Source organism: Balaenoptera musculus, chromosome 10 (assembly GCF_009873245.2).
Source record: "Balaenoptera musculus isolate JJ_BM4_2016_0621 chromosome 10, mBalMus1.pri.v3, whole genome shotgun sequence".
NCBI classification, from domain to species: domain Eukaryota; kingdom Metazoa; phylum Chordata; class Mammalia; order Artiodactyla; family Balaenopteridae; genus Balaenoptera; species Balaenoptera musculus.
In genome coordinates this window covers 9,470,306-9,493,185 of record NC_045794.1, presented here as the reverse complement: position 1 = coordinate 9,493,185, position 22,880 = coordinate 9,470,306, and the positions used below count along the sequence as shown (strand labels likewise).

The 22,880-nt window shown below is 46.2% G+C and overlaps 1 protein-coding gene across 4 annotated transcripts in view; it reads right to left on the bottom strand.

Moving 5' to 3' along the window:
- Positions 1-3,754: 3,754 nt before the first annotated feature.
- ETV6 (ETS variant transcription factor 6) overlaps positions 3,755-22,880 on the bottom strand; it is a 240,879-nt gene continuing 221,753 nt past the window's right edge. For 3 of the 4 annotated variants that reach the window (XM_036866354.1, XM_036866355.1, XM_036866356.1), the window contains 3 exons: positions 11,410-11,552; positions 9,414-9,514; positions 3,755-5,608 (listed from right to left, as the gene is read on the bottom strand). In XM_036866354.1, the coding sequence (XP_036722249.1) occupies positions 5,503-5,608; positions 9,414-9,514; positions 11,410-11,552 (350 nt within the window). In that variant the 3' untranslated portion in view covers positions 3,755-5,502. The remainder of the gene's footprint in view (positions 5,609-9,413; positions 9,515-11,409; positions 11,553-22,880) is intronic. The other variant, XM_036866353.1, reaches the window with a different exon arrangement.

The following is a 22,880-nucleotide window of genomic DNA, read 5'->3' as shown; positions in this document are numbered from 1 at the left end:
TTCGATTAGGCTAGTTAGGCAGATAAGTGGATAGAAGGGAATGAATTGCCGTGCTCTGATTTACAAGGGGAGGTCAGCTGTTAGAGTTACCTTTAAAATAGCTCATCTTTATAGCAAACAGATGGCTTAAAAGGTTTGGCGGAAGCAAGAAGAGGACTTTGTTATGTGATTCTGTCCATTTAGCCTCCTTCCACAGTATGTCTAGTATTAGGGGAAATGCAGCATATTATGAGTAACATTAATGCAAATTAGTTGTCATCGATTATTTTGTGTATTTACTTTAAATCACCACACACTCTTTTTCATACTATGATGAACAAATCGATGCTAGCCGTGGCTCCCAGACTTTAGCATGCATCAGAATCACCCAGAGAGCTTGGCAGACGAGATTACTAAGCCCCACTCCCAAAGTTTTTGATTCAGTTGATGGGGCGGGAACTTTTATTTGCATTTCTAGCAGTTCCCAGGGGATACTGATGCTGGTTATAGAAATAGTAGCTTCAGATGCATTATTAGCACCTTAGGAAATACCTAGACCCCTATTACTTGATACTGTGCTCTGACGATAACAGACTATGGGGCCAAGTTTCAGTAAGTCAAGGTCATGGGCGACAGAATACCTGGGACAATTTAAATATAGAAATAATCTCACAACACTTTCGGAGACCATTGATTCCAAACTTCTGCTTCCCAAACCTATATCGGAGTCGCTTACAAGCAAAATAAATTGCTTCCTTTTCCATTCTTCTCTTAGTTTCTACCCACCACTGATGGCAGGTAGATAGTTCTGGTCGACTGCAGGATGTTTGATGTTGGGATCATAAGTGCCTACTGGTGGGCAGGTGACTCCACTGGCTAGCGTGGCTGAGACATTCTGAGTGCGGGGCAGGCTCTGCGCTGTGTGATGGACGACCTTCCAGGTCACCGTAGCCCTGGGTGTGGTCACATTCATGCCCTCATCACCTATACGCGCACACCCATGATTTCAGCACAGTTGAGGAGGAGTTCTATTGTGGGAAGACCTAGGGTCCTTTAACTCTTGGAGTCAGGTGAGTCTGCAGCAAACTGATAACCTTCGGCCCGGCACAGGACCCAAGCCGTCTCTGACTGAGGCTCCTGCTGGCAAATTTCTCCACTTGTGGCAGCTGCTCAGACTTGAACTGTTTGCTCTGACCTTTCTGGTGCCACTTGTCTAAAGATTGCCTGCAAACTGCTCTGTGACAGAGGCTTCCTGCCAGTGAAGAACCATGACTGCACTTTACACCGTAATTGAGTGGAGACAGGATTTACCTCATTGGACCACCTTGCCTGTCTGACTCCATTTCATATTATTAAAAACAGAGACTCGGATTTTTTTTTTTTATAAAAAATTTATTGAGATGATGCAATTATAGGCTTTTCTTTAAAAATTATTTGCAATTCACTGGCCCTGAGAAAAGGCTTTTTTTTTTGTTTTTCTTTTTTGTTACATTCATTTGATTCAGTCCCTTATAAACCCCACACCTCATAAACAACAAGAGATTAGAAATTAAAAAAAAAATTCTAGATTCGTCCTGGTTTGCAGGTGGTTGCAGTCACAAAGAGAAATCTTCAAGAATGTTCACTTGGCATGTGTGAAAGATTCAGGGAGTTTGTCGTTGTTTAGTGTTGATGCAGATGGGGCCCTAAGAGTATCAGGTTAGTCTTCTGTGGTTTTTAGGCAGGCAGGGACCATTGTCAGCCCCCTGGCTCCTTGGATCACTCCCTTCATTACTGCTCAGAAGAGGAACAGGCTGAGTGGGTGAAAACTAACTAGCACCGAATGCTTGGGCAAAGAAACTGCCTTTTGTTCTTTGTGTATTTCCCCCAATTTTTATCTTCAGCTTCCTGGGTGGGAATGGGTCAGATGGGGGTATGGCCCGGCTGGATCCCAATCCTAATTCTGTCCCTGGCATGCTGTCTGCTCCTAGGACAAGTCACAGGACCTCTGTGATACTCAGATTTCCCTTCTTCAAAAGGGGAGCTAATGTTTCAGACATGTATTCAGAGCTGGATCCTAGGCAGTGAATGGCGGAGGAGGTGTAACGGTTACTTAGGCATTTAGGTACATCCCGTCAAAGCCATTTAAGTTTCCGCTAAATCTACATTCGCACTTGGACAAGGTTTTAGTGTAAGAAGATGATGGAGCGGGGGGGGGGGGGGTTCCAAACATACTGCTGAAAAGAGAAAAAATCCATCAGTTGTCACTCCTCTTTTCCAGTGGGGATACCCCCGCCCCCCCCCCCCCCCCCCCCCCCCCCCCCGCCAAAGGATTTGGAACATCGGTGATGCTACCTTAGGCAAGACAAAGCTGCCTCGGGACAGAAAGAGCTTAGAGATAACATTACTTCCACGTAGCCCGTCCAGCCAATTGCCACTGCTTTCTTCCGAAGGAGAGGAAGCACCCTGGTTACCTCAAGGTGCAGGGAAGAGGAGATGCTAGAGAATTTCAAGGTACACGCGAGTCTGTCTGCCTCGGGCCCAGCTGGAGGCAAGTCTGCTCCCCTGCAGCATTCTTCTGCGTTTTCCTTTCCCAGTTCCTCATTTTGTAAGCCAAGACCTCCCACGATGGCAGCAGGGAAAGGCCAGCTATTCAGATCATGGACGTACTTTTAGTTTGGTCCCAGGTGAAATTTTCGTCACCCCTAGTGCTTAGTGTTGAAGTGAGAAATTTCATGCTAGATAGATTCTGCAGGTAGGAGATACGCTCTCGGAGGGCAAGGATTGTGCCCGATTCTTGGGGATCTCTCGGGGTGTCTAGCAGGTGCTCCATCAAAGTTGCCTAAATTGAACCTGAAATCTTTCGGGTCTGCAGTGTGTAAATGCTGTATCCCTGGTATCAGCGTCGCTCAGGTATGCTCTCAAAGAACCAATGAGAAGAACCTTTGCCATTAAGGGAGTGAACAGAAAACCAGTAACAGTAATATCTGGATGGACCGTAGAGACTACATTGGAATTGACAGCTTCTGTTTCTTCAAGTGGCTGAAGGTGTCAGCCTAAGTCTTACAGACTCTTACAGGATATTGCTTTAGATACAGAAATCTGGGGGGCAAAGGGGAATTTCCCCTCCGTGATTCAACTGTAAGATTCTTTGGACAATAAGAGCCGGAGTCCTTAAACCTGGGTGAACGGAATGAGATGCTCTAATCTTTCTTAGAGAAGAGCGACATCGTGCCCGGGTCTCTGGTTTTACGTCACACACAGAGAGCCTCAGTGAAGATCCACCCTTTCTCTCCAGCCCTGCAACTCAGTGGCTTCACAGCACACCAGGTATTTGGCTTAATCTCTCCATTTGAGAGCCCACGTCAGTCATCTCAGAGGCTGGAAGATTATCACTGTGTGCTATAGAACGCTCTTGAAAGACATCTGTAGCATGCTGGGATCCAGCTGGATTTCATCCCTGTTCGAGCAGACTGAACCCAAACCCTTCATCAGGGGACACATAGAAGGTCCCTGACCTCACCGCAAACCCGACCTTCCGGAAGGTAGAGTGGGGGGCGTGTGTGAGGGTGGGAGGAGGCCGGCCACCCCTGCGCATCTATCTGTGGTCGGATGAGAGGCAGGAGCGTTTCCAGTGTCCTTGAGCGATAGTCAGCCTATTTGTCCCTCCCTCCCCGCAGGCTGGTGTCCTCGTCAGTGAGGCTGGGGCTGGGGGAGGGGTGGAGAATGCCTGCTGCCCGTGTGACCACAACCCCCCCCCCCCCCCCCCCCCCCCCCCCCCCCCGCCTGCCTGCCTCACTTGGAAATGGCCTGAGGACACGCCTGGGCATCTGGTGGCTTCACATGGAAGTTCTGGCGACAGTGCAGACACGTACCCGGGGGACCACGAGATGCTCACCCAACTGAGCGGAGGAAGCGGAGAGAAACAAGGACGGGGTGCCCTGCAAGGGGGGTCTAATCTTCGTGAGTAAAAGAAGACTGTACTCCTAATGTTGGATTCCGAGCCTGTATTGGAAGAGTTGATTTAGACGGCTATTGAAAAGGAACCCCCCCCCCCCCAAAACTGCAACAGCTTTCTAAAAATATGTTATCATCAAAAGTACTAAGGGGTGGCACCTTCCTCACTTTATAAGATACTATTGACCTTATTTTGAGGTGAAAAAGAGCCACACATGGGTCCATTCGGAAACACAGCTAGGAAAGAAGAGGGGAAAAGTAAGGTATCTGAGGAATTTCCCATCTGCCCAGGCGTGGCAAACACCAGTAACAACTGAGACTACGCACTCCGGGATCCTCCCTCTCAAATGCCCTGTGTCCTGCGGGGACCAGGAAGCTTTTTAAAAAAAAAAAAAAAAAAAAAAGGCTGGGAATTGAAAAAATTTTAGGTGAGGGTATGAAACTGACGGCACGATGGCCTTTGGGATGGAGCAGAGATAACCCTCCACAACCTACTTTGGAATAATTCATACCCCACTGCAGAAGATCTGTCACCTGGACCATCAGGCCTGTGTGGTTTTTTTCCATTTTTTTCCCACTTCGCAGCACTTGCAAACTAATCCCAAGATGCTGGGGCTTCCAAATAACCTGGACAGCCTTCCAGGCTTATCTTACATTCTGTGGAACCACCAAGCCCCGCGGTTCTCACAGCTGTGTCAGGGGAAGCCTGCCGGACTAGCATTCACCTTTCCGGAAGGCAGCAGCCTCTGTGATGTTTTGGCCTCCCTCCGATAGGTAGCCAAATGCTGGGATGTGGGTTTGATTTCTGTGGTGCCGGCTATAAAGCACCCAGACCACTGATTCCGTTTAGGTGCCAACAATTCCCAAGACTCTCCAAAGAGGCTGAACTCTGCTGAAAGGCACCTGAAGTTCAACAGCAGGCGAGGAGGGAGGACGGGACGGGACGGGGCAGGGAAGGAAAGAGAGCCAGAGAGAGAAGAAGAGAGCTCTCCTTTTCACTTTATCTTTTTTAAAAGCATCTTTTTTTTTCTTTTTCTTTTTTTTTTTCCAGCCAAGACCCAACAGCAACAGGAACAAACTTGATCCACGTGGCAGGATCAAGAGGAACCTGAACCCTTTTGCAAGTGTTCTCTCTCCTGACCAGTTGGGCTTCTGCACTTTGTGAGATTTGCAAAAAATATATATATATATATATAATAGATATATATTTCCATAGGAAAACAACCTCGATGTCTTCCCCTATATGAATGATGAAAAGTCAAACTGCATGGTCTTAAAAAAGAACAAAAACAAAAACACCATGAAACTTAACAATAGGTGGAACGGGGTGGGGGAGGAATTACAGACAGAGGTTCCAAACGAGAAGGAACCGTGAACATGAGTCCCAGGCTGGTGCCCTTGGCCAGAATTCCAGCGCCGCCTTTGCTGAGTGGTTTGTCTAAGGTGCTCCAGGGTCCCTCACGCTGGGCGAGAGAAGTGTCACTGCCACGTCCGGGTCTCTTCCCTTCCGCTCCATCACGCCCCAGCCATCCTGGCGGGCAGGGCGCCCTTGGCTACCGGCCCGCTGAGCCCCGGGGGCTGGTTCCTTCAACACTCATCTTCTTGGTATATTTGTTCATCCAGCTCCTGGGACTCAAGATGCTCCAGACGGTCTGTTCGGCCACTCATGATTTCATCCGGGGTTTTCATAAACCTTTGGAAGAGGAAATGGTGGCGTGAAGAGGTTACAATTTCCTAAAGTTGTCTTCACCTTGAACTCTAAAAAGAGACTTCCCATCGCCTTCACATAGCTGGAGAGCTACTGAACCTGGTCATAATGCTAACTTAGCACAATATAGAAAAAGTTACCCCTTCCTCTGACTGCCTGAAAGTTAGCAAAATAATGATAAACAGAAGTCTAGGATGACTCTGAAGAAGATGGAGCTGTGTGATGCATTCCTGCATGACCGTGCGAGGGGGCCCTGGGACAGCGCACGTACCTGCATTTCTGATTCTCAGAGGGTTAGATTTTACAAAGACCCGTGAGCGCTGTATATCCATTTCCATCCCAGACTGTGAGCCCAAGGAATGGTATTCGAAACTTGAATCTAATGTGAAGGATACAATGAAATGCTAGATGGAAAATCTGGGGAATAGGGCAAGATGGTGGAGCTTCTGGAAGTTAGAAAGGCCAAAAGAAAGAATCTTTTTCAATGTTAGCACTGCTCCACCCCAAATGCTAGCCATTCATCCCCTTTATTCTGTCTTCCTTTGCAGCTAGGTGCATACAGCAAGCCTCATCTTCTTCGTCGCTGGGTTCATTTGGAAATTACATCAGTGCCATGTTGTGACCATGATTTACATGGTTCAGGAAGGGTGCCTGCCTGCAAACGTTCTGTCCTTATGGTGGGAGGGCCCTTTCCACAGCCTATACACCGTTCCCTCCCTCTGCTCCGTACCACATGACCTGTCTTAAAACATACATTTTCTCTCATCACTTCATGTTCAAAAGCCTATGATGAGGGACTTCCCTGGCGGTCCAGTGGTTAAGACTCCGCACTTCCAGTGCAGGGGGCATGGGTTTGATCCCTGGTTGGGGAACTAAGATCCCACATGCCTTGTGGCATGGCCAAAAAAAAATCCTGCGACGACCACTTATCAAGTCAAGGATCCACTCTTTGGCCTGCCCCTCGGGCCCCTCTGTCATCTCGACCCGGAAACTCTTGTTTTCCACTGTTTACTAGCATGAACCCTTCACTCCAGTCTCGCCACTTCCTTTTATATAAATCACAGCTCATGCCATCCTCCAAACCTTTAGCTTTGCCCTTATTTGGAACCCTCTTGACTCCTTCCACTATCTGAGCCCTACTTACTGTCTGAGCTCTGTCTCATCATCCATACCGAAATCTCTAAGAGTCCCTCCAGTTTAACACTTCACTTGATTACACACTGGGTTGTATACCGAGAAGCCTTCATTTTGGGGCGAGTTTGGCTTCCGACATTCATTTCCTCAAAAATGACTAACCTCTCCTCACAAATAGCACTCTTCTTTCCTTTTATCTTGTTGCAATCACTGTTGGAAGCCTGTGAACCTTCCCCCTACGACTACTTTTCTTTTCTGCCCATTATTGCTGATTTTTTTCAAGCAGTCTGTTCTGTAGCATCTGCAGCCTGTCTTCCACTTTTATCCTGGAGCTAACACTTCTCCCTCAACATCTGAAGTCACTAATAATCCCCTCCAGGCCGACTCCACAGATGTGCTATATTTGGCCCTCCGAACTACCCCATCCTCTTTTGACGGCTTTTCCATATTAAGTTTCTGATATTCCACACCAGGCTTGCCCAGAAACATTTATCAAAAGCCTCCATAAGGTATAAAACAGAACTATGTATATAAAATATAACCCTCTACCTTCTAGGAGCTTATGACCTACTTGTTGGGGAGAAGGACTTCATATATACAACTATTAAAAATGTAAATCACGATGTGGTTTAGGGCCAAGGAAACCCAACAGATGATGGAAGAAGGTATCTGTGCGTGTCTGAGCAGTTGAAGAAGGTCTCATAAAGGGTAGTAGACTTGAGGTAGACCTGGGGGGTATTATATATGTTAAAAAAGCAAAAGTTAAAGTGATACACATTTCTGGCATAGGGAACCCTATTAGTGTTGGAGGGCAGCTGGCAGTGTGTATTATGAATTTGGGAGGCAGGAGAAATGGACCAGAGGCAGAGATTGCTGAATTAATCTAGGTGTCAGTCATGAAGTCTAGATAGACATCAGCCTCCGCTGCCAGGGAAGCCATAATAATGCTTCTGCCTTGCTTTCATCTTCCAGGTCTCGTGAGAGTACTTGCCACTGGTAGATTCCAACCTGGAGCCTGCTGGTAAGAAATCTTGGGAAATGTGGTTCCCAGGCTTCTAGCCCCTGCAACATAGACTGGAGTGGGAATGGTGCTGAAGAGCCAATGGACTGTCCAGCACAGTGATGACTCAGAGGTAAGAAGAGTCAAAGATAAAGCTAGTGTCAAGTTTGGTGACTTAAACAACGGTGATACCACTGCTGATGTAACATGAAATCTGGGGGTGGGTAGATTTCCAGTGTGGGAAGAAGGCCTGTCTTCAACATTTCACGTCTGAGATACTAATGTGATATTTCAGTGGACATGTCCTATAAGAAGCTCTTGGAAATTAAGATTTGGAATTTCAGGGAGATTTTAGAGCTGCATGTAGAGATTTCAGAGCCCATTCATGGAGGTGATAACTGAAGCTGTGTAACGGGATCCATCCATCCAGGGAAAAAGTATAGAGTGGGAAGAACAGAAGCCAAGGACTAAGTTTAGGGTGAAGGATGAAAGAAGGCATCAGCAGAGCCGGAGAGAAGAAGGGTTCTTTTTCCACTTTGTTCTACTCTGTTTCCAGCTCTTGAAAAGCCTTCTCTGTTTCTTTTGAAGATCGCAATTGTTTTTTTTACTGCTCCTACGTTACCACACCTTCCCAATGCTAAGGCCCAGGTTCTGTGCTCTTTCCAATAAGTACTTATCCCAGTGAGCTCGTCTCCTCATACACAGTGTCATTTTGTCATTTTCTAACCAAATCCACATCTCTAGCCCCATCTGTAACTCTCCTCTGTCCCACCTGCCAAACACAGAATCTGAGGTCGTGTTTGTCAATCCCACCTTCTCCCAAGCTTCACTTGGTCTCACCACGTCAATTACCACCAGTGTCAGAGGGCTATGTCTACCTCTCCTGATTGGTCCTTTAGATCCCTTCTTTTTCCTCTTCTAATTGTTTCTCCTCTCTTGCCTAGGAATCACAATCTATGTGGTAGGTTAAATGGTTGGAACTCATTAGCTGGGAGGAATTCTGGAAAGAGGAATGTCTACTGCAGCAGCTTTCAGACTTTTACAATGCATTGTCATAAATATATTTTACATCATGACACACACACACACACACACACACACATACATACACACCCCACCCCCGAATCACAGTTTTCATGAATCAACAGTCACTCTTAATTCATGTGATACAGTCTGATATTTTCAACTCTATCCTTTCCTATTCAATTCTGTTCTATTTCATTAAAAGAAATTAGACTCATTAAATCTATTTCATGATTCACTAACAGGCCAGGACAAACACTGGTCCAGGCTTGGCAACCTGGAGGTCTAGGTTTGTTTAGTTCCTTTGCCATTGGTTCCTCTGATTGCTCCCTTTAACTACCATAGATATAAATGCCAGATAATACTGTTTGATCATTGCATTATTTGAAAGGTGAGTCAGATTGTGTTTATTTAGTTTTGGCTTTAGGTTAGACATAAGTGGAAAAAAAAATTTTTTTCCCCCCTTAAATTCTAACAAACCACCACCTGGTATCGAATGTGTAGCATGTGTAGCACGTGACGGCTTTGAGGATCAGACAGGCAGGTAGAGATCTTAACAGCCTCCCTCCTCCCTCTTATTTGAAGAAAACAATATCCTCCCAGAAGAAGGAAAGGAGAAAAAGGAAGTGCTACCTGAACAAAAGCCTTTGTCCTGGCTCCTTCCTGATAATGTTTAGTTTGTAGTAGTGGCGCAGGGCTCTGGACATTTTCTCATAGGTCATGTTTGTTCTGTTCTGTTTGTCCAAAGGCGGAAGAGAGAAAAAAAGCACAAAGACACAATGAAATGAACCTCAGAAAAGACGCCGCAGGAGCTATTCAGATCCAGCTCTTCAGCTGCTTCTGTGGCCCCGCCAGTCGGGAAAGCCACCTGCTAATCTGCTCCCTGCCACGCCCACCCCTGGGCTTTTCCACAGACGTCCTCGCTGAGGTCTCTCCTAAGGTGAGTCTGGCTAACAAAGCGCATCCCGCAGCGGCCTCCCCGACTTCCTCTCCCAGGCCTGCGCTCTGCTGCGCCCGAGGAATTTCCTGCGCGCCCCCCTCTCTGGGGGACATCCTTCACCTTCTGACCCACAGAGAATTTCTCTTCCTTTTTTCCTTTTTTTTTAAAAAATTTTTTTATTTTGACAGTGACCTTTCTCAAGCTTGTGTTTCTGGTTTGTCATTTTGAAGGAAGAGATTTTTTTTTGTTTAAATTCCTGTCCTGGAAGCAAGGGTACAGTGGTTCCGAGCCCTGGGGTGAGGGCACCCTGTGCGAGCTGCAGAGCGATTTTTCTCAGTGACTCACAGGGTGGAGGGTGTCAGTGGGGTCTGGCCATATTTGGTCACGACAGCCTCTGGCAGGCCCTCCTCCAAGGCTGCAGCCAGGGCAGAGCCCAGCGGCGTCTCCCCTGTGGCCTGCCTCTCCTTCGGCGGATCTGGAGTCGGGCCTTCCTGGTGCCTTGCCACCTCTGCCCCACGGCTACCTGTCTGTGGTCAGGCCTGGATCTTGCTGTCTCTTTTTTTTTTTTTTTTTTTTAAGTAGGAATACAGATTTATCTTAATTTTCTTTTCTTTTCTTTTTTTTTGGCAGGGGAACTCTTTGCTCTGTTTATTTTACTTTATTTTACTGTGATAAGAACACTGACCATGAGATCTACCCTGTTAAATTTTTAAGTGCATAGTACAGCACTTAATACAGGGTTAACTACAGGTACGGTGTCCCGCAGCAGGTCTCTAGAACTTACTCATCTTGTTTAATGGAAACTTTATGCCCCTTGATTAGCAACTCCCCATCTCCCCCCTCTCCCCTACCCCTGGCAACACCAGTCCACTCCTGGACTCGACGAATTTGCTTATTTTAGATCTAACTTTGAGTAAGTGGAATCAGGCAGTATTCGTCTTTCTGTGACTGGCTTATTTCGCTCAGCATCAAGTCTTCAAGGTTCATCCATGTTGCCACACGCTGCAGAATCTCCTTTTTTTTTTTTTCTTAAGGCTGAAGAATATTCCATTGTGTGTATATAGCGTGGTTTCTTTATCCATTCATCCCTCAGTGGACGTCAAGGTTGTTTTACCCACTTTTTTACATCTATGCGCTTTAATGGTTTTCCTAACTATAAAAGACTTTATCTTTTAAATTCGATTCCCTCTTCCCACGGTGGAAAACTGCAGGGGCAATCAGACTTCTTGCACTGTTTGCTTTTCAAGGAGATGCTTTAAAGTCAGAGGATAAGCATTTTCCATGTAGAACTGGCCTTTTGCGACCATGGAAGTTTCTAACCCAGCGGAACAGAGGCGACACTTCCCAAAGCCCCCCTTGTGAGTCACAAAGCGCCACAGCACATCCCTGGTACCCGGAACCTAACGATGGCGTGGGTGGCAGGACCAGGGCGAGGCAGGGGAGTGACGGTTACTCGTAATGAGGCCTATCAGACCGGGAGACTTAACTGGCACCTGGCACAAGGAACAAATGGAAAGGGGCATCTTTAATTATTTCCTCCCCTTTGCAACTAATTGTTTGTCCAGTGAGGAATAAACTAAATAATTACGGGCAGACAGGAAGCAGAAGACAGGCAATTACCCTCCAACCCAGGGATGAAGACTAGATCTTGGCCCTACTTTATAGAACGAATATCTGATGCCCTTTTACCTTATGGTTTCCCCACAGTCGAGCCAGTCCATTGGGATCCACTATCCGGAATATTTTGGATTCTTTGTCCTCCCATCGGATGAAGTTTTCGTACCGGCTGTCAGAAAGCAACTGATAGACGTAATCCCAAAGCAGTCTACAGTCTACAGAGGAAAAGGGCAAGAAAACACTGTTGACAAGGTTGCTTGTTGAAGTACTAAGAGCAAGAATCAGAAAATAATCGAGTCACCGCTTTTGCCTACTTTGGATGGACTGTCTAACTTCCTCGTTTTGGGAATTCCCTGGCGGTCCAGGGGTTAGGATGCCGCACTTACTTTCACTGCTGAGGGCCTGGGTTTGATCCCTGGTTGGGGAAATAAGGTCCCGCAAGCCACGCGGCCAAAACTAAAACAAAGACGCATCCTCGTCTTATAGCGAGGAGAGCAAGGCACGGAGAGACCTGCGAGATGGCGACCTTTGACCCGTGGAGGCCTTCAGGACGGTCTGGGCCCAGAACTTCCCCCCTCAGATGAGGACACAGAGACCCAGAGAGAGGAAGGGACTGGTCCACGGTCATGACCAATGACCTGAACTTGAGCAGAGCCCACACGAGGGACAGAACAAGCTCTAACTGCAGATTGAATTGGTTCTGAAAAGGGGCTGAAGACAGGCTGGCAGGTAAAAGGGCAGAGAGAGTGCTCGGGTTCAGAGAGAGCGATGTGGCGTCCATGGTGGGCTAAGGTTACTTTGGAGGGTGACACTCGACGGATGAAGACGTGACGATTCAGGTCGGCTGAAAAATGGCAGAAAAAGCAGCACGATGCGTGAAAAGCTGTGGGAGAAGAAAACCCACGTTCCTCTTTCCCACTGTGCCTGTGGGAACCATGGCCAGCATGGTCTTTAGAAAGAATACAGATAGTCTCGTTATAGCTACTTTGGAGGTTTTAAAAATTGTTTTATTATAATGGAATCAGTGTAGAAAGGAACCCAGTGCAGAAAATCCCTTTCTCCATGTGCAAAACTGATGTTGGATCACTTGGTCAGGCAACAGATCTTTCTTTGTACAGGCCAGGCGCTGGGCTAGGTCTTGACTTTGGGCTGTGGGCTGGCGAATTGAAAGATGCAATGCAGGCTGCACACCTTTGCCCTGTTCTAGTGCTTTCTGGATTAGTGCCAGAACCGGGTGTGGCGTGGCCCCTAGCACAGCCGTGACAGGTGGATGGGAGCAGATGCGGACTCTCGAAGTCTAGTTGATGCAGGACTGGCCTCCAGATGAGAATAAGAGACCCCCCAGGTGTGCACTGTTGCTTCTGGGAGCTTTGATGAGCACGAGCCAGCATGGCTGGTCGTAAGCGTTTAATTTTGTTGAACACCGTGTACGTGCTCTGCACTTTGCAAGCATTATTTCTAATCCTCACTTTACACACTGCATCCTTTCTAATCCTCTCATGCCCGAGGTCACTGGGATTTGAACTCTGGGGCTCCAGCACCGCAAGGTGCCGATTTCCTTACTTCCTTATGTTGGGTGAGGCCTGGCACACCTGGGTGGGGAATGTCCAATCCCAACCTGGACTATTTCAGAGCGAGCCAAACATTCACCTCCCAGAGAAAGCAACACACCCTCCTCTGGCACATATTTACAAGAGCAATCGAGTCAGGTCACCTTGGGCAAGTTTCTTAAATCTCCCTGAGGTTCTGTTTCCTCCTTTACGAAAGGGGAATGACAACGTCGACTCTCTCCGGGATTACTGTACGAGTGATGATGTGAGTGAAGAGAAAGTAAGGAAAACAATAACAACAGCGATTACTGGGTGCTATTTGCAGGCACCGGGCTGTGCGTTCTACCAGCTGGCTTGCCTCTGACCCTTAGGGCACCTGATGGAGGCCCGCGCTGTTGCTATTCCTATTTTATGGCCAAGGAAGCTGGGGCTTAGCGGGCTTGGTCATTGGCTCCAAGGCACAGCTCGCGAGTGACACATGTCGGAGTCTGGAGCCCGTGCTGTGCCACACGTCCCGCTGAGACGTCTATTCTCAGAGAAGCGGGTTAACAGGTATCTATTGGTCAAGGACTTTTCCAAGCAAGCTTTAACTCTGAGTGTGTCCTTCGTGCAATCCAGCTTTCTCTCTGAACAGCAGAAGGAACTGGCATAAAATGTGGCATTTTCCAGGAGGCTTAATCTTTTAAGGAACTACCATGAAACTTAAAATGACCATACATCTTCAGTACCCCTTACTGTATCCTTTTTTCCCCCGATTGATCTGTGTCTAGAAATTAATGTGATGTGTGGTTTCTTCTGTTTCAGAAAAGGACCCGTGGTGTCCTTCTTAGAAGGATGACTCCTGGAGTTTCAACCCTACGCTAAGAGAAGCTGACCAGAGATTCTATTACCACCCCTGCCTGCCGCTGCCCTCTTGGTTGCCAGAAGGGGGCACTGAGGAGCAGGGAGACAGCAAGGGGCCCAATCCCAGCATCAGGAAGTACCTTGAGAGGTGAGTGCCAGACACCAACGCAGACTGAGAATAATCGAGCTCATTTTTAAGGCACTTGTAAGAGGGCGACTGTAGGCAAAGCAGTGAAGTAGGCAGTGTCTTTCTCCCTCTCTGCCACCTCCTTGTCTTACATCGTTTTTAGTACAGGTGGAAAAATAGAGAACTGAGATGTGGTTTAATTGTCCAGTTTTTGTCTTACTATCAAATGGCAGATGCATTTTAATTTCCCACAAGCTCTTCCAAGTAGAAACCATCTGGCAAAACCAAATATTATCACACAAAATGCCAGTCTACTAGGAGGAACAAAGGTGTAACAGCTTCTCCATGTTTCCTGACAGGGTTACAATCATTTTTACCACCAAGAGGCTTCATGGCACCTTTTGGATGCATCTGGATTGGCAGTGTGATTCTCTAGAGTGAATCATTTGAACACAATTTAGTAATTAAAAAAACTGATCTGGTTGTCTTTCGCAGTTTGATAGAAGGAACTTCTGCCCACCGGAAGGTGAGCAATATATTGGCAGTCCCTCACCTCTGAGACTTCCTGGAGCTAAAACGTAAAGTGAATGTTGTCTTAACACCACCTGCTGAGGGATTTTCACTTTCATTGTTTCTGTGGCTTCTCTTTTACTGCTTTGGACATTCTGTGTCTCATAAAATGGTGAAGTGCGAACCATTTTCCGTTGGTTCGCACTTAAAAAATGGTTTCCATTTAAAACCATTTTACCGTTTCTCAAAGTAAGGGCTTAACCAGCGCTGGGTACCTACCATGCTGGTTCTTCAGAGGCATCGAACTGAGACCTTTATGTCGTAAATCATTTACTGAAAAAAATCTAGAATGTGATCTGTGTTTGTTTGGTTGGTAAATGAAGGGCAGGGCTTACCAAAGAACAGACTTTACCTATGAGTTGCCGGAACACTTGTATCTTGCAAACTTTTCCTTTTCATCAATGTGAAAATAATCCCAAACAAGGGGCCAATTGATCATTTTAAATGACATTTAATCCAGCGAAGCCAACTTTAGCTGAGTAATAAAAATATATTGACATTCAAGACATATTGAATTACTCAGTCACTAACAGAGGTAGCAACAGGAATTTTGTGGCATAAAGTAGTTGTTTCAAGCTCAGAGTATAAGTGGCTTTTTATAACACTATTGATTCTTTTGTTTCTTTAGTTGAAAATTATGCCAGATGATAAAAAAAAAAAAAAGCCGCCTGACCACGCAACTTTTTTTTTCTTCTTTTTTTTTTACAATCGAAGTTCAAGCCATCTGAGTTATTTTTGTTTTTTAAGATTTTAGTTAAATAAAAGGCGGATCCTTATTAGTTCCTAGGTCCTCTGGAGGCTGTTGCCATGACCCACCAGCAGATTTTCAGCTTTGTCAAAATCCATCCGTGTCTGCACAGATACAATGTTTTCTGATCATTGATAAAAATGCTTAATACTATATAATAAAATGCACCAAAAGTTCATCCCATTACAAAACACTTGAACATGCGTGTGAAAAATATCTTATATCACAAGGTCTTCACTGATTTTAGATGCATGTCTCTTAAAGGGCCTTCTCTGTCAAGGCATGTGGGAATTTTAAACAAATGTTCATGATTTGGATTGTCTCTTCCATGAGAGGAAGCTCATGAAAGGGTTTTAGCTCGAGTGAAGTGCTATTTTCCAATTGCAGAAAGAGAGTTCTCTCTCTTTCCTGCTGGGTGAGGTACCCTGGGCATCCACAGTTAAAAGGCATTGTTAAAAAAAATATATATCCCTTCCTGTGGTTAGGGAGAAATATTTTCCCTCCCACGCCAGTCTCTTACCAGAGACTCATTGTACAAGCTTATTGAGCAGAGACTGTAAAAAGATGGGCAATTCACACATAACCAACATGGTTTCTAAAGGAAAAAACCAAAACCTAGAAAACCATGCTGGACAAAACTGATGTTTAAAAGATCTGAGTGGGCAAGTCGAGTTATTGACAAGTTATTTGAATTTCCCGAAATTCAAATTTCGGGAAAGCCATCTAAGAAAGTAATTTTATGTTGTTTTAACTGCCCAAATGGAATTTTAAATGAAGGTCTGTAAACTGGAGTTCTGTGGATATAATCACCAACAAGGAGAGGCCTAGCGTTCCTGTTTCATTGCTTTAAATTTATTACGAAAAACTAATAAATTTATTTCAGGTTCAGCAACAAAATGGGTCAGTAACACCCAAAATAAAAAGTTGCTTCTCTGCTTTATAGCAGTGGTTCTAAACTAGGGGCAATCTTGCCTCCTAGGTGGTATTCCACAGTGTTTGTGACAATTTTGCTTGTCACAGCTGGGGTGCAGGATGCTATTAGCATCCAGTGAGTAGAGGCCAGGGACGCTGCTAAAAATCTTATAATGCACCGAAGAACTCCTTCCCGGCAACGAAGAATTATTTGGCCCAAATATCAAGAGTGCCCAGCTTGAGAAACCCTGCTTATGGAAGCATGGGTTTTACAACACGCAGGGGGGCTATCTGCAGGGTTTTTTTGTTTTTTTGTTTTCCTCCTCAATTCTAGATCAGCCATTACCTAGAAGCAGAAAGCTGATAAATCCAGTGCAGCCAACCCTGTGTTGATACGCAGAGGCGTGTTTACAATGGGTGCTTGCTTGTGCTTTGCTGTGGCTTAGGAAAACAGAAGCCATATGTGCACAGCAGCAAGCTGGGAGAGGGAGAAGCTGAGGCAGAGCATACAGGTCTACGCTTCCTGGCTTCATCGGGGCAGAGGGACCGCAGCTGCAAACACCGCTGAACCTTCTCACCTTTGGTTGCAGGAGGTGTGGGGTGAGGCTGGGAAACGCAGAGATCAAGCCCCCAGCTAAAACCCAGTAAGACGTACCCCTCCTCCCTCAGGCGTGGAGGCTGCCTGGGAATTTGCAGCCAGGGACTGCTGGGACATAGGGACGCTGTTACAGAAATGCACGCCCTTAAACAAACTGGAATTTCCAGTCTCCTCAATCCCCTTCTATTATTTTCTACCCAGTTACCGTGCTGGGACTGTTTTATCTTTTAAAAAAGCTGTCCTGAAACTTTCCTTCTCTTCTTGATTTCTCAGTGGCTCACAGTGAAAAATAAAGTGCAGTGACTCAGCCAGAGTGTGAGAAGTCTGGCACCTTGGGATATTCCCGTCGGGGTGAAGGACTCTGTCCTCTCCAAGGGTCTCCTCCATCTCCTCCAAATACAGGCAGCGGGCAAAGCCTCACAGGAGGTGAGAGGGAGTGAAGAAGTTCATCTCCAAGGAAATAAGGAAACTAGGGTTCCCTGAAGGGGTGCACTTTTCAGGCCAACATCACTTAGAACAAATGCCCAGACACAGGCCTTCTGGGTTAAGGCCCTGCACCCGCTCCGGTGGGCAGTGGTGCTGGCCATAACCGCTGCTCTCTCCTCTCTGCAGCCCTGGAGCAGAGCACAGAGAAAGGGCGCAGAGGAGGGACACGAACTAACCCTTAGACATTAACCTGCTTGTGCTAATGTTTGCATATTGTCTCTTTAGTGCTCAAAAGTGCCCAGAAATGAGTATTAGTATTATCATTATTATGCATAAGGAAACCAGGCTTCAGGGACCTTAAATACCTCTGCTTGGGAGACAAGGGCTAGATTCTAATCTTGTTGACTCCAGAGTCCATGCTTTCCCACAGGCCCACAGTGCTACCCCAGGAACCCTCCCACCGGCTGTGGATGAAGGCCCTGGGCCGGGAGCCATAGAGGGTTCTCTGCCTGAGATAGCACGGGAGGACACAGCTCTGCCAGCTCGTACTAAAACCCCGAGCCCCCTGGGCTTATGGAGACATCCCACGATCCTGTCCTTTTTTCCAAACACAATATTTACACGCGTGTGTGTGTGCAGAGGCACACACACACATGCACACCACCACACCTTACTGCAAAGGCCTGGGGATGACACTGCCCTCCATCACTTTCACACAGTCCATTTAGGCTTCTCTTTTATGATGTCTTCTTCCCTTCAGGGCTGCTCCCAAGGCTCATTTATACAAGAGACTAAAAGTCCACGTGCCTCATTGGAAACAATGTCACCACCAGATACCACTGGGGAAGAAGCAGAGATGGAAACAAGAGGGCAGGGTGCAGTGTGACTTCCCCCGGCCTGGGAGCCCTGAGGATGAGCCCCTAGCTGCTGGCCCTGGAGTCTCAGGCTTAGGTGCCTTCATCTGATGTCAGATCAGAGGCTCCCAGGATTGAATTTCTGTGCACACAGAACTCATCCAGTCAATAAAGCCAAATCAGGAGAGTACAGTGCACTAGCCAGGTGACAGACAAGTGATACAGGAGACTCAGTGTCTCCTTGATGAGAATCCTTTTGTTTCTATTAAAAATGTAACCCTGAGGGAGAATACACATATTTTTTTAAGTCTCTTTAAGGATCTGAACGATTGCCAGGCCAAGCGTCATCAGAGGGTTGCAAGTGAAGGGTACAGGGTCTGGGGGGTGGGGTGTGGGACTCTCTGTTTTATCTGCTTTAAGAGCAACTCACCCATGATAGCCTCACAGACCGTGAAGCAGTTCACGTTTGCAAAGAAAATCAAGAGACTTCGGCAAAAGTTGTGAGATGAGCACAAGAAAAGAAATACTCTCTTTCTGGATGGTGCATGGACTTTGAACAACCAAATCTGTACAGCCCTCTTAAAGTCCCCACTTCTGCGGAGCAGATGAACGGCTGCGAATGGATTGTAAACCAGGTTCCCAATGAACCTTGCTCCCTTTAGCAGAGTTTTGGATTAAGTCCAAGGAAGGGACACGCAGATAGGAAGTCTGGTAACTCAGGTTTTAATGGAATTGAAGAAGTTTAAGAGAAAGCCAAAATGACTTCAGTTTTTTTCTTTTAAAACTGAGCTGTCTATAGTTAAAGCCAAAGCAGGGAGCTTAGTTTGTCTGATGGCATAAAGTAAGAGGGATTATTGCCTTATGCCAGCAAAGACACAACATTTGGCATTTAGAGAGGCTGCACCCTATCACCTAGAAAAATGCCTGGCACATAGAGATACGTGTTAATTTTTGAATGAATAATCTTTACCTAGTTCAGGTATGCAGAGCTACACTTTATTTTCCTCAGCTATATTTTACTTATGTTAATGATGTTATTGTAACTACTCTGGGCTACTCAGCCGCCAGCCTGCCATCTAGAACTTAGCTCCTTCCCTACATCACTTGCCACTGTTCCCTCCACATGGCTTAGGCATGCCTCATTCTCTGAGGTGCGACTCATTCCTTGAGAGCAGGGATGGCGTTTTCTACACCTGTGATTCCAAAGCATCCTGAACATACAAGCAGACAGTTGCGTAGAACAGGGAGCAGCGGACTTTTTCTGTAAAAGGCCAATCAGTAAATATTTTAGTCCAATCTCTGCTGCAACTCCTCAACCCTGCCAAAGCAGCCACAGACAATACTGAGTAAGTGGGTGTGGCCGTGTGCCAGTGAAATTTGATTTACAAAAACAGGCGGTGGCTGATTTGGCCCACAGGCCTGCATTTCCAGTCCCCGGTCCCAAGGAAACAAGTGTGCTGGAAAGAACAGTGGTTGAAGCTGGAGGCCGAACACCAGACGTGTCTTCATCTGTGAAAGATGGGTCTGTAAAAGACCCTTCTAGCTTTGAAATCACCAAGTTCTAAGAATGATTTTCAATATATACTGAAAACACAGCATCACCTGGGCTACCCTTCTTCAATTTACGGCGCTCACTGCCAGTACCACTCGTTGGCTATGAAACAGGTTGGCGAGACACAGGCCAGTAAAAAACGTTTGTGGGCTGAGAAAATGTTAGGAGGTGACAGATGCTCCCCCATCCCCCCTGCCACCAAGCAATCCTTTCCTGAGGACAATAAATAGAAAACAGCACAGAAAGAAGCAACTTGCTCAGTGTTGCACATACCACTGGCTGTTCAATAAAAAAACAGAACCCAGGAATCTTCTCTCACTCTGTCGTATGTTAAACTCTCTCCCACAAATGCCAGCCATTCCAACTTGTTAAACTCAGTAACGGTCCTTCTTATTCTTTGAAAAACAAGCAACACCTTTCAAAATAAGCTATATGTTTCTATTTCAATTGATCTAATTTGTGGTTTGTATTTAAACTGTCAACTACCTCCTGGATTTCTTTTATTGAATATTTTAGTTTTTCCACCAGGTAAATACCTAAGTGAACTATCAACTTTGCATGGGATCTCTTAATTGTATGATGCCTCCCAATTTCATAGATATTAAAGTGTGAAGAAAAGAAAGAATTGCTAAAATATGGTGGATTTTTTTAATGAACCTGGATTCTTGAGTTTACCTTTCTATCTGAAATAGAACAAATATACTAGGCCTTACGTTGTTTTGGGGTTTTCTCCATCTGGAATGACCTCTTTTTCTTTAACCTCCACTTGTCCATATTCTAAGCATTCATCTAAGCCCAGCTAAAAGCCAGCCCCTCCAGGAAGCCTTCCTGACACCTCTACTGCAGCCTCCTACAGCACTTAACCGGAGCCCCTGGAAGACACCACAAGCTGCACTTCCAGCCCACTGTCGTCAGCTCTTTCACGACAAAGACTGTGTCTTACGTCTCCCGAAACACTCCACCCCCAAGAATGCAGACCAGTGCTGCAAACACAGAAGGTGTCCAAAGGCACACACCCAGGAGTACCGGAGCAAATGATACGTGATTTACTTTTTGATCCACACGCCTAAGTAGTGTTCTTATCCACATCCTCCAACGATGGTGTTTGTCAGTGTGACACACAGCAGCACCTTCAGTGCCCTCTGGGCTCATTTGAAAAGCTACGTTTTCCCACCTAAAAGCTGCTTTATAGAGATCTGAAGGACTTTTATGGCTGTTCAGTAATGACAGAACTTTACATTGTACATATGAGTCACCCAATGAATTCGACTTCCAGTAAATGAAGAATCAATTCCACGAGGATCTGAGTAGTCCAAAAAGACTCCAAAGGGCTGGAGTGGAGAGACAGGGACGCCCCAGATGAGAAACAAAGAAGCCTGGAACTGTCATGAGCACTGCTCAGAGGGTCACAGGATCAAGACCACATGTTAGATCACAGACTTCCCTCTCGTTTCACCCTTGAGAAAAACAGTGCCTTTTGGTTACATTAGCTAATCCTGGATCTGGTTAAACTAGTGAATACAGACATATGGAGATTATGGAACTTTTGAATATACCAATAGAGGAGCACAATTTTTAAGAGAGCCATATTAAAAAATTTCCAGACCTCCTAAAAACAGCTCTAAGCCTAAACAATTTAACTTGATACATGGGGCTTATCTTGGATTCCTAAGAAGTCTGTGGCAAAGACAGCGTCACAGAGGAGGTGGACGAGACAGGTCATGATTAGGAATACAGGGGTAGCAAGGGCAGCCCAGGAGACAGTAGCCAACGGCGCGGCAAGGGCTGTCCTGCAGCCTCATCTGTCAGCCCCTGTGTGACCTCTGCTGCTCTGCCGTTCAGTTTCCTCTGTGGTTTCGCCTGTAAACGACCCTTCCATATAAAATGAATAGAGCAATGATAGGCTACCTCGAAGAGCTATCCTGAGGATTATAAACAAGTAGAAAGTATCCACAAAATGTCCAGAACTGTTGCACAGACCATGCGAGAAACAAGACAAGCAGGGCGTATACAGACAAGAAGGAAAGCCTAGAAAGGCCAAGACAGGTCATTTATATCATTCACAGGAATATACTGACCCCTTCCGCTTTCTCCAATTATCTGGGGAAATTCACATGCTTTGCCAAATAAGCTCTTTGCTACCTTATCCCAGTCCTTTCTTTTCATAGTTTCTCTTTTTTCCATTATTAAAAAATCTTTCTGTAAAAGGAGACGGAACAATAATGTAAACCCCGGTGCACCCAACACCCAGCCATACAGCCATCAGCTTGTGACTAACCCTATTTTACGTACACGTCACCCGTTCCTCGCTCCCAACCCTGTGGGATGCTTTTGGATCACATTCCAAGCACACATCATTTCATTTTTCATAGCGTTTTTGAAACACGTCATAGTTCTTGGCCATTTGATTGTCTTGATTCAACATTCCTTATGTAAATTATTTAGACTGATAAAATTGAGGTGACATTGGAGGTGCCCTTGGGACCAGAGAAGAATTTAGAAACAAATGACTTAAATAAAAAAGGGACGAGTCAAGGCAGAAGTAAAGCAGCCTTAGGACCCGTGTCGTCATGGTGTCGCGAGCACTGCTCCATCCCGAGCTTCAGCTGGACCTCACTCCTGCGGCATCAGCCCAAGGAGGAAGGGGCACGTCTCACCTTTCCCTGAACGGTTCTGACCTCTCTCCTGTCTCCGTGTCTCCCTCCCATTACTGGACCCATAATCACCTTCAGCATCGAGCTACCGCCCTTCCTCAGTTCCTCCAGGCAAAATACCCCTTCTCTCTGCGCTGCTTCCAAGGCACTAAATTATCCTCGCATACAGTAAGTACTCAATAAATGCTTGTGCATTGACTGGACGGGGAAGAAGGCTTATTTCCTTCTGCCTTGGAGCTTAGTGGTTTTCACATCTGTCTCTCCTAGTAAAATTTAAATCCCTTGAGGAAATAGTAAGTGTTATATCAGCTCCGTGTCCCCTACTTCCCAGTGCATTTATCTGTGCACAGCCCGTGCTCCAAAAGTGTCTCGTGAACGGAGAGAAGCTCTAGGAAAACAGTTAACTTTGCCAAGAGGTTAGAGGATTATAAGCTCCTGGAGAATGACTTCACGTAAATTATGGGCGAGCTAGCAAATATACAATGTGGTGATTTTTTTCACTGGTTTCCACTGGTTTCTCGTCTTAGGGGAGTACATTTGGGCTTGTCAGCATAGAAGGGAAAGAATTCGGGAGTGGTTTCCTCTGTCCAAATGACACAGCAGCACCAGACTCCAACACCCTAATCCTGCTTTTCTCTCCTACCCCCTCCCAAGGTGAAGGCTACGTGGAGTTGCTGCCCAGAGGATGGAAATTACAAGCCTGAATCTG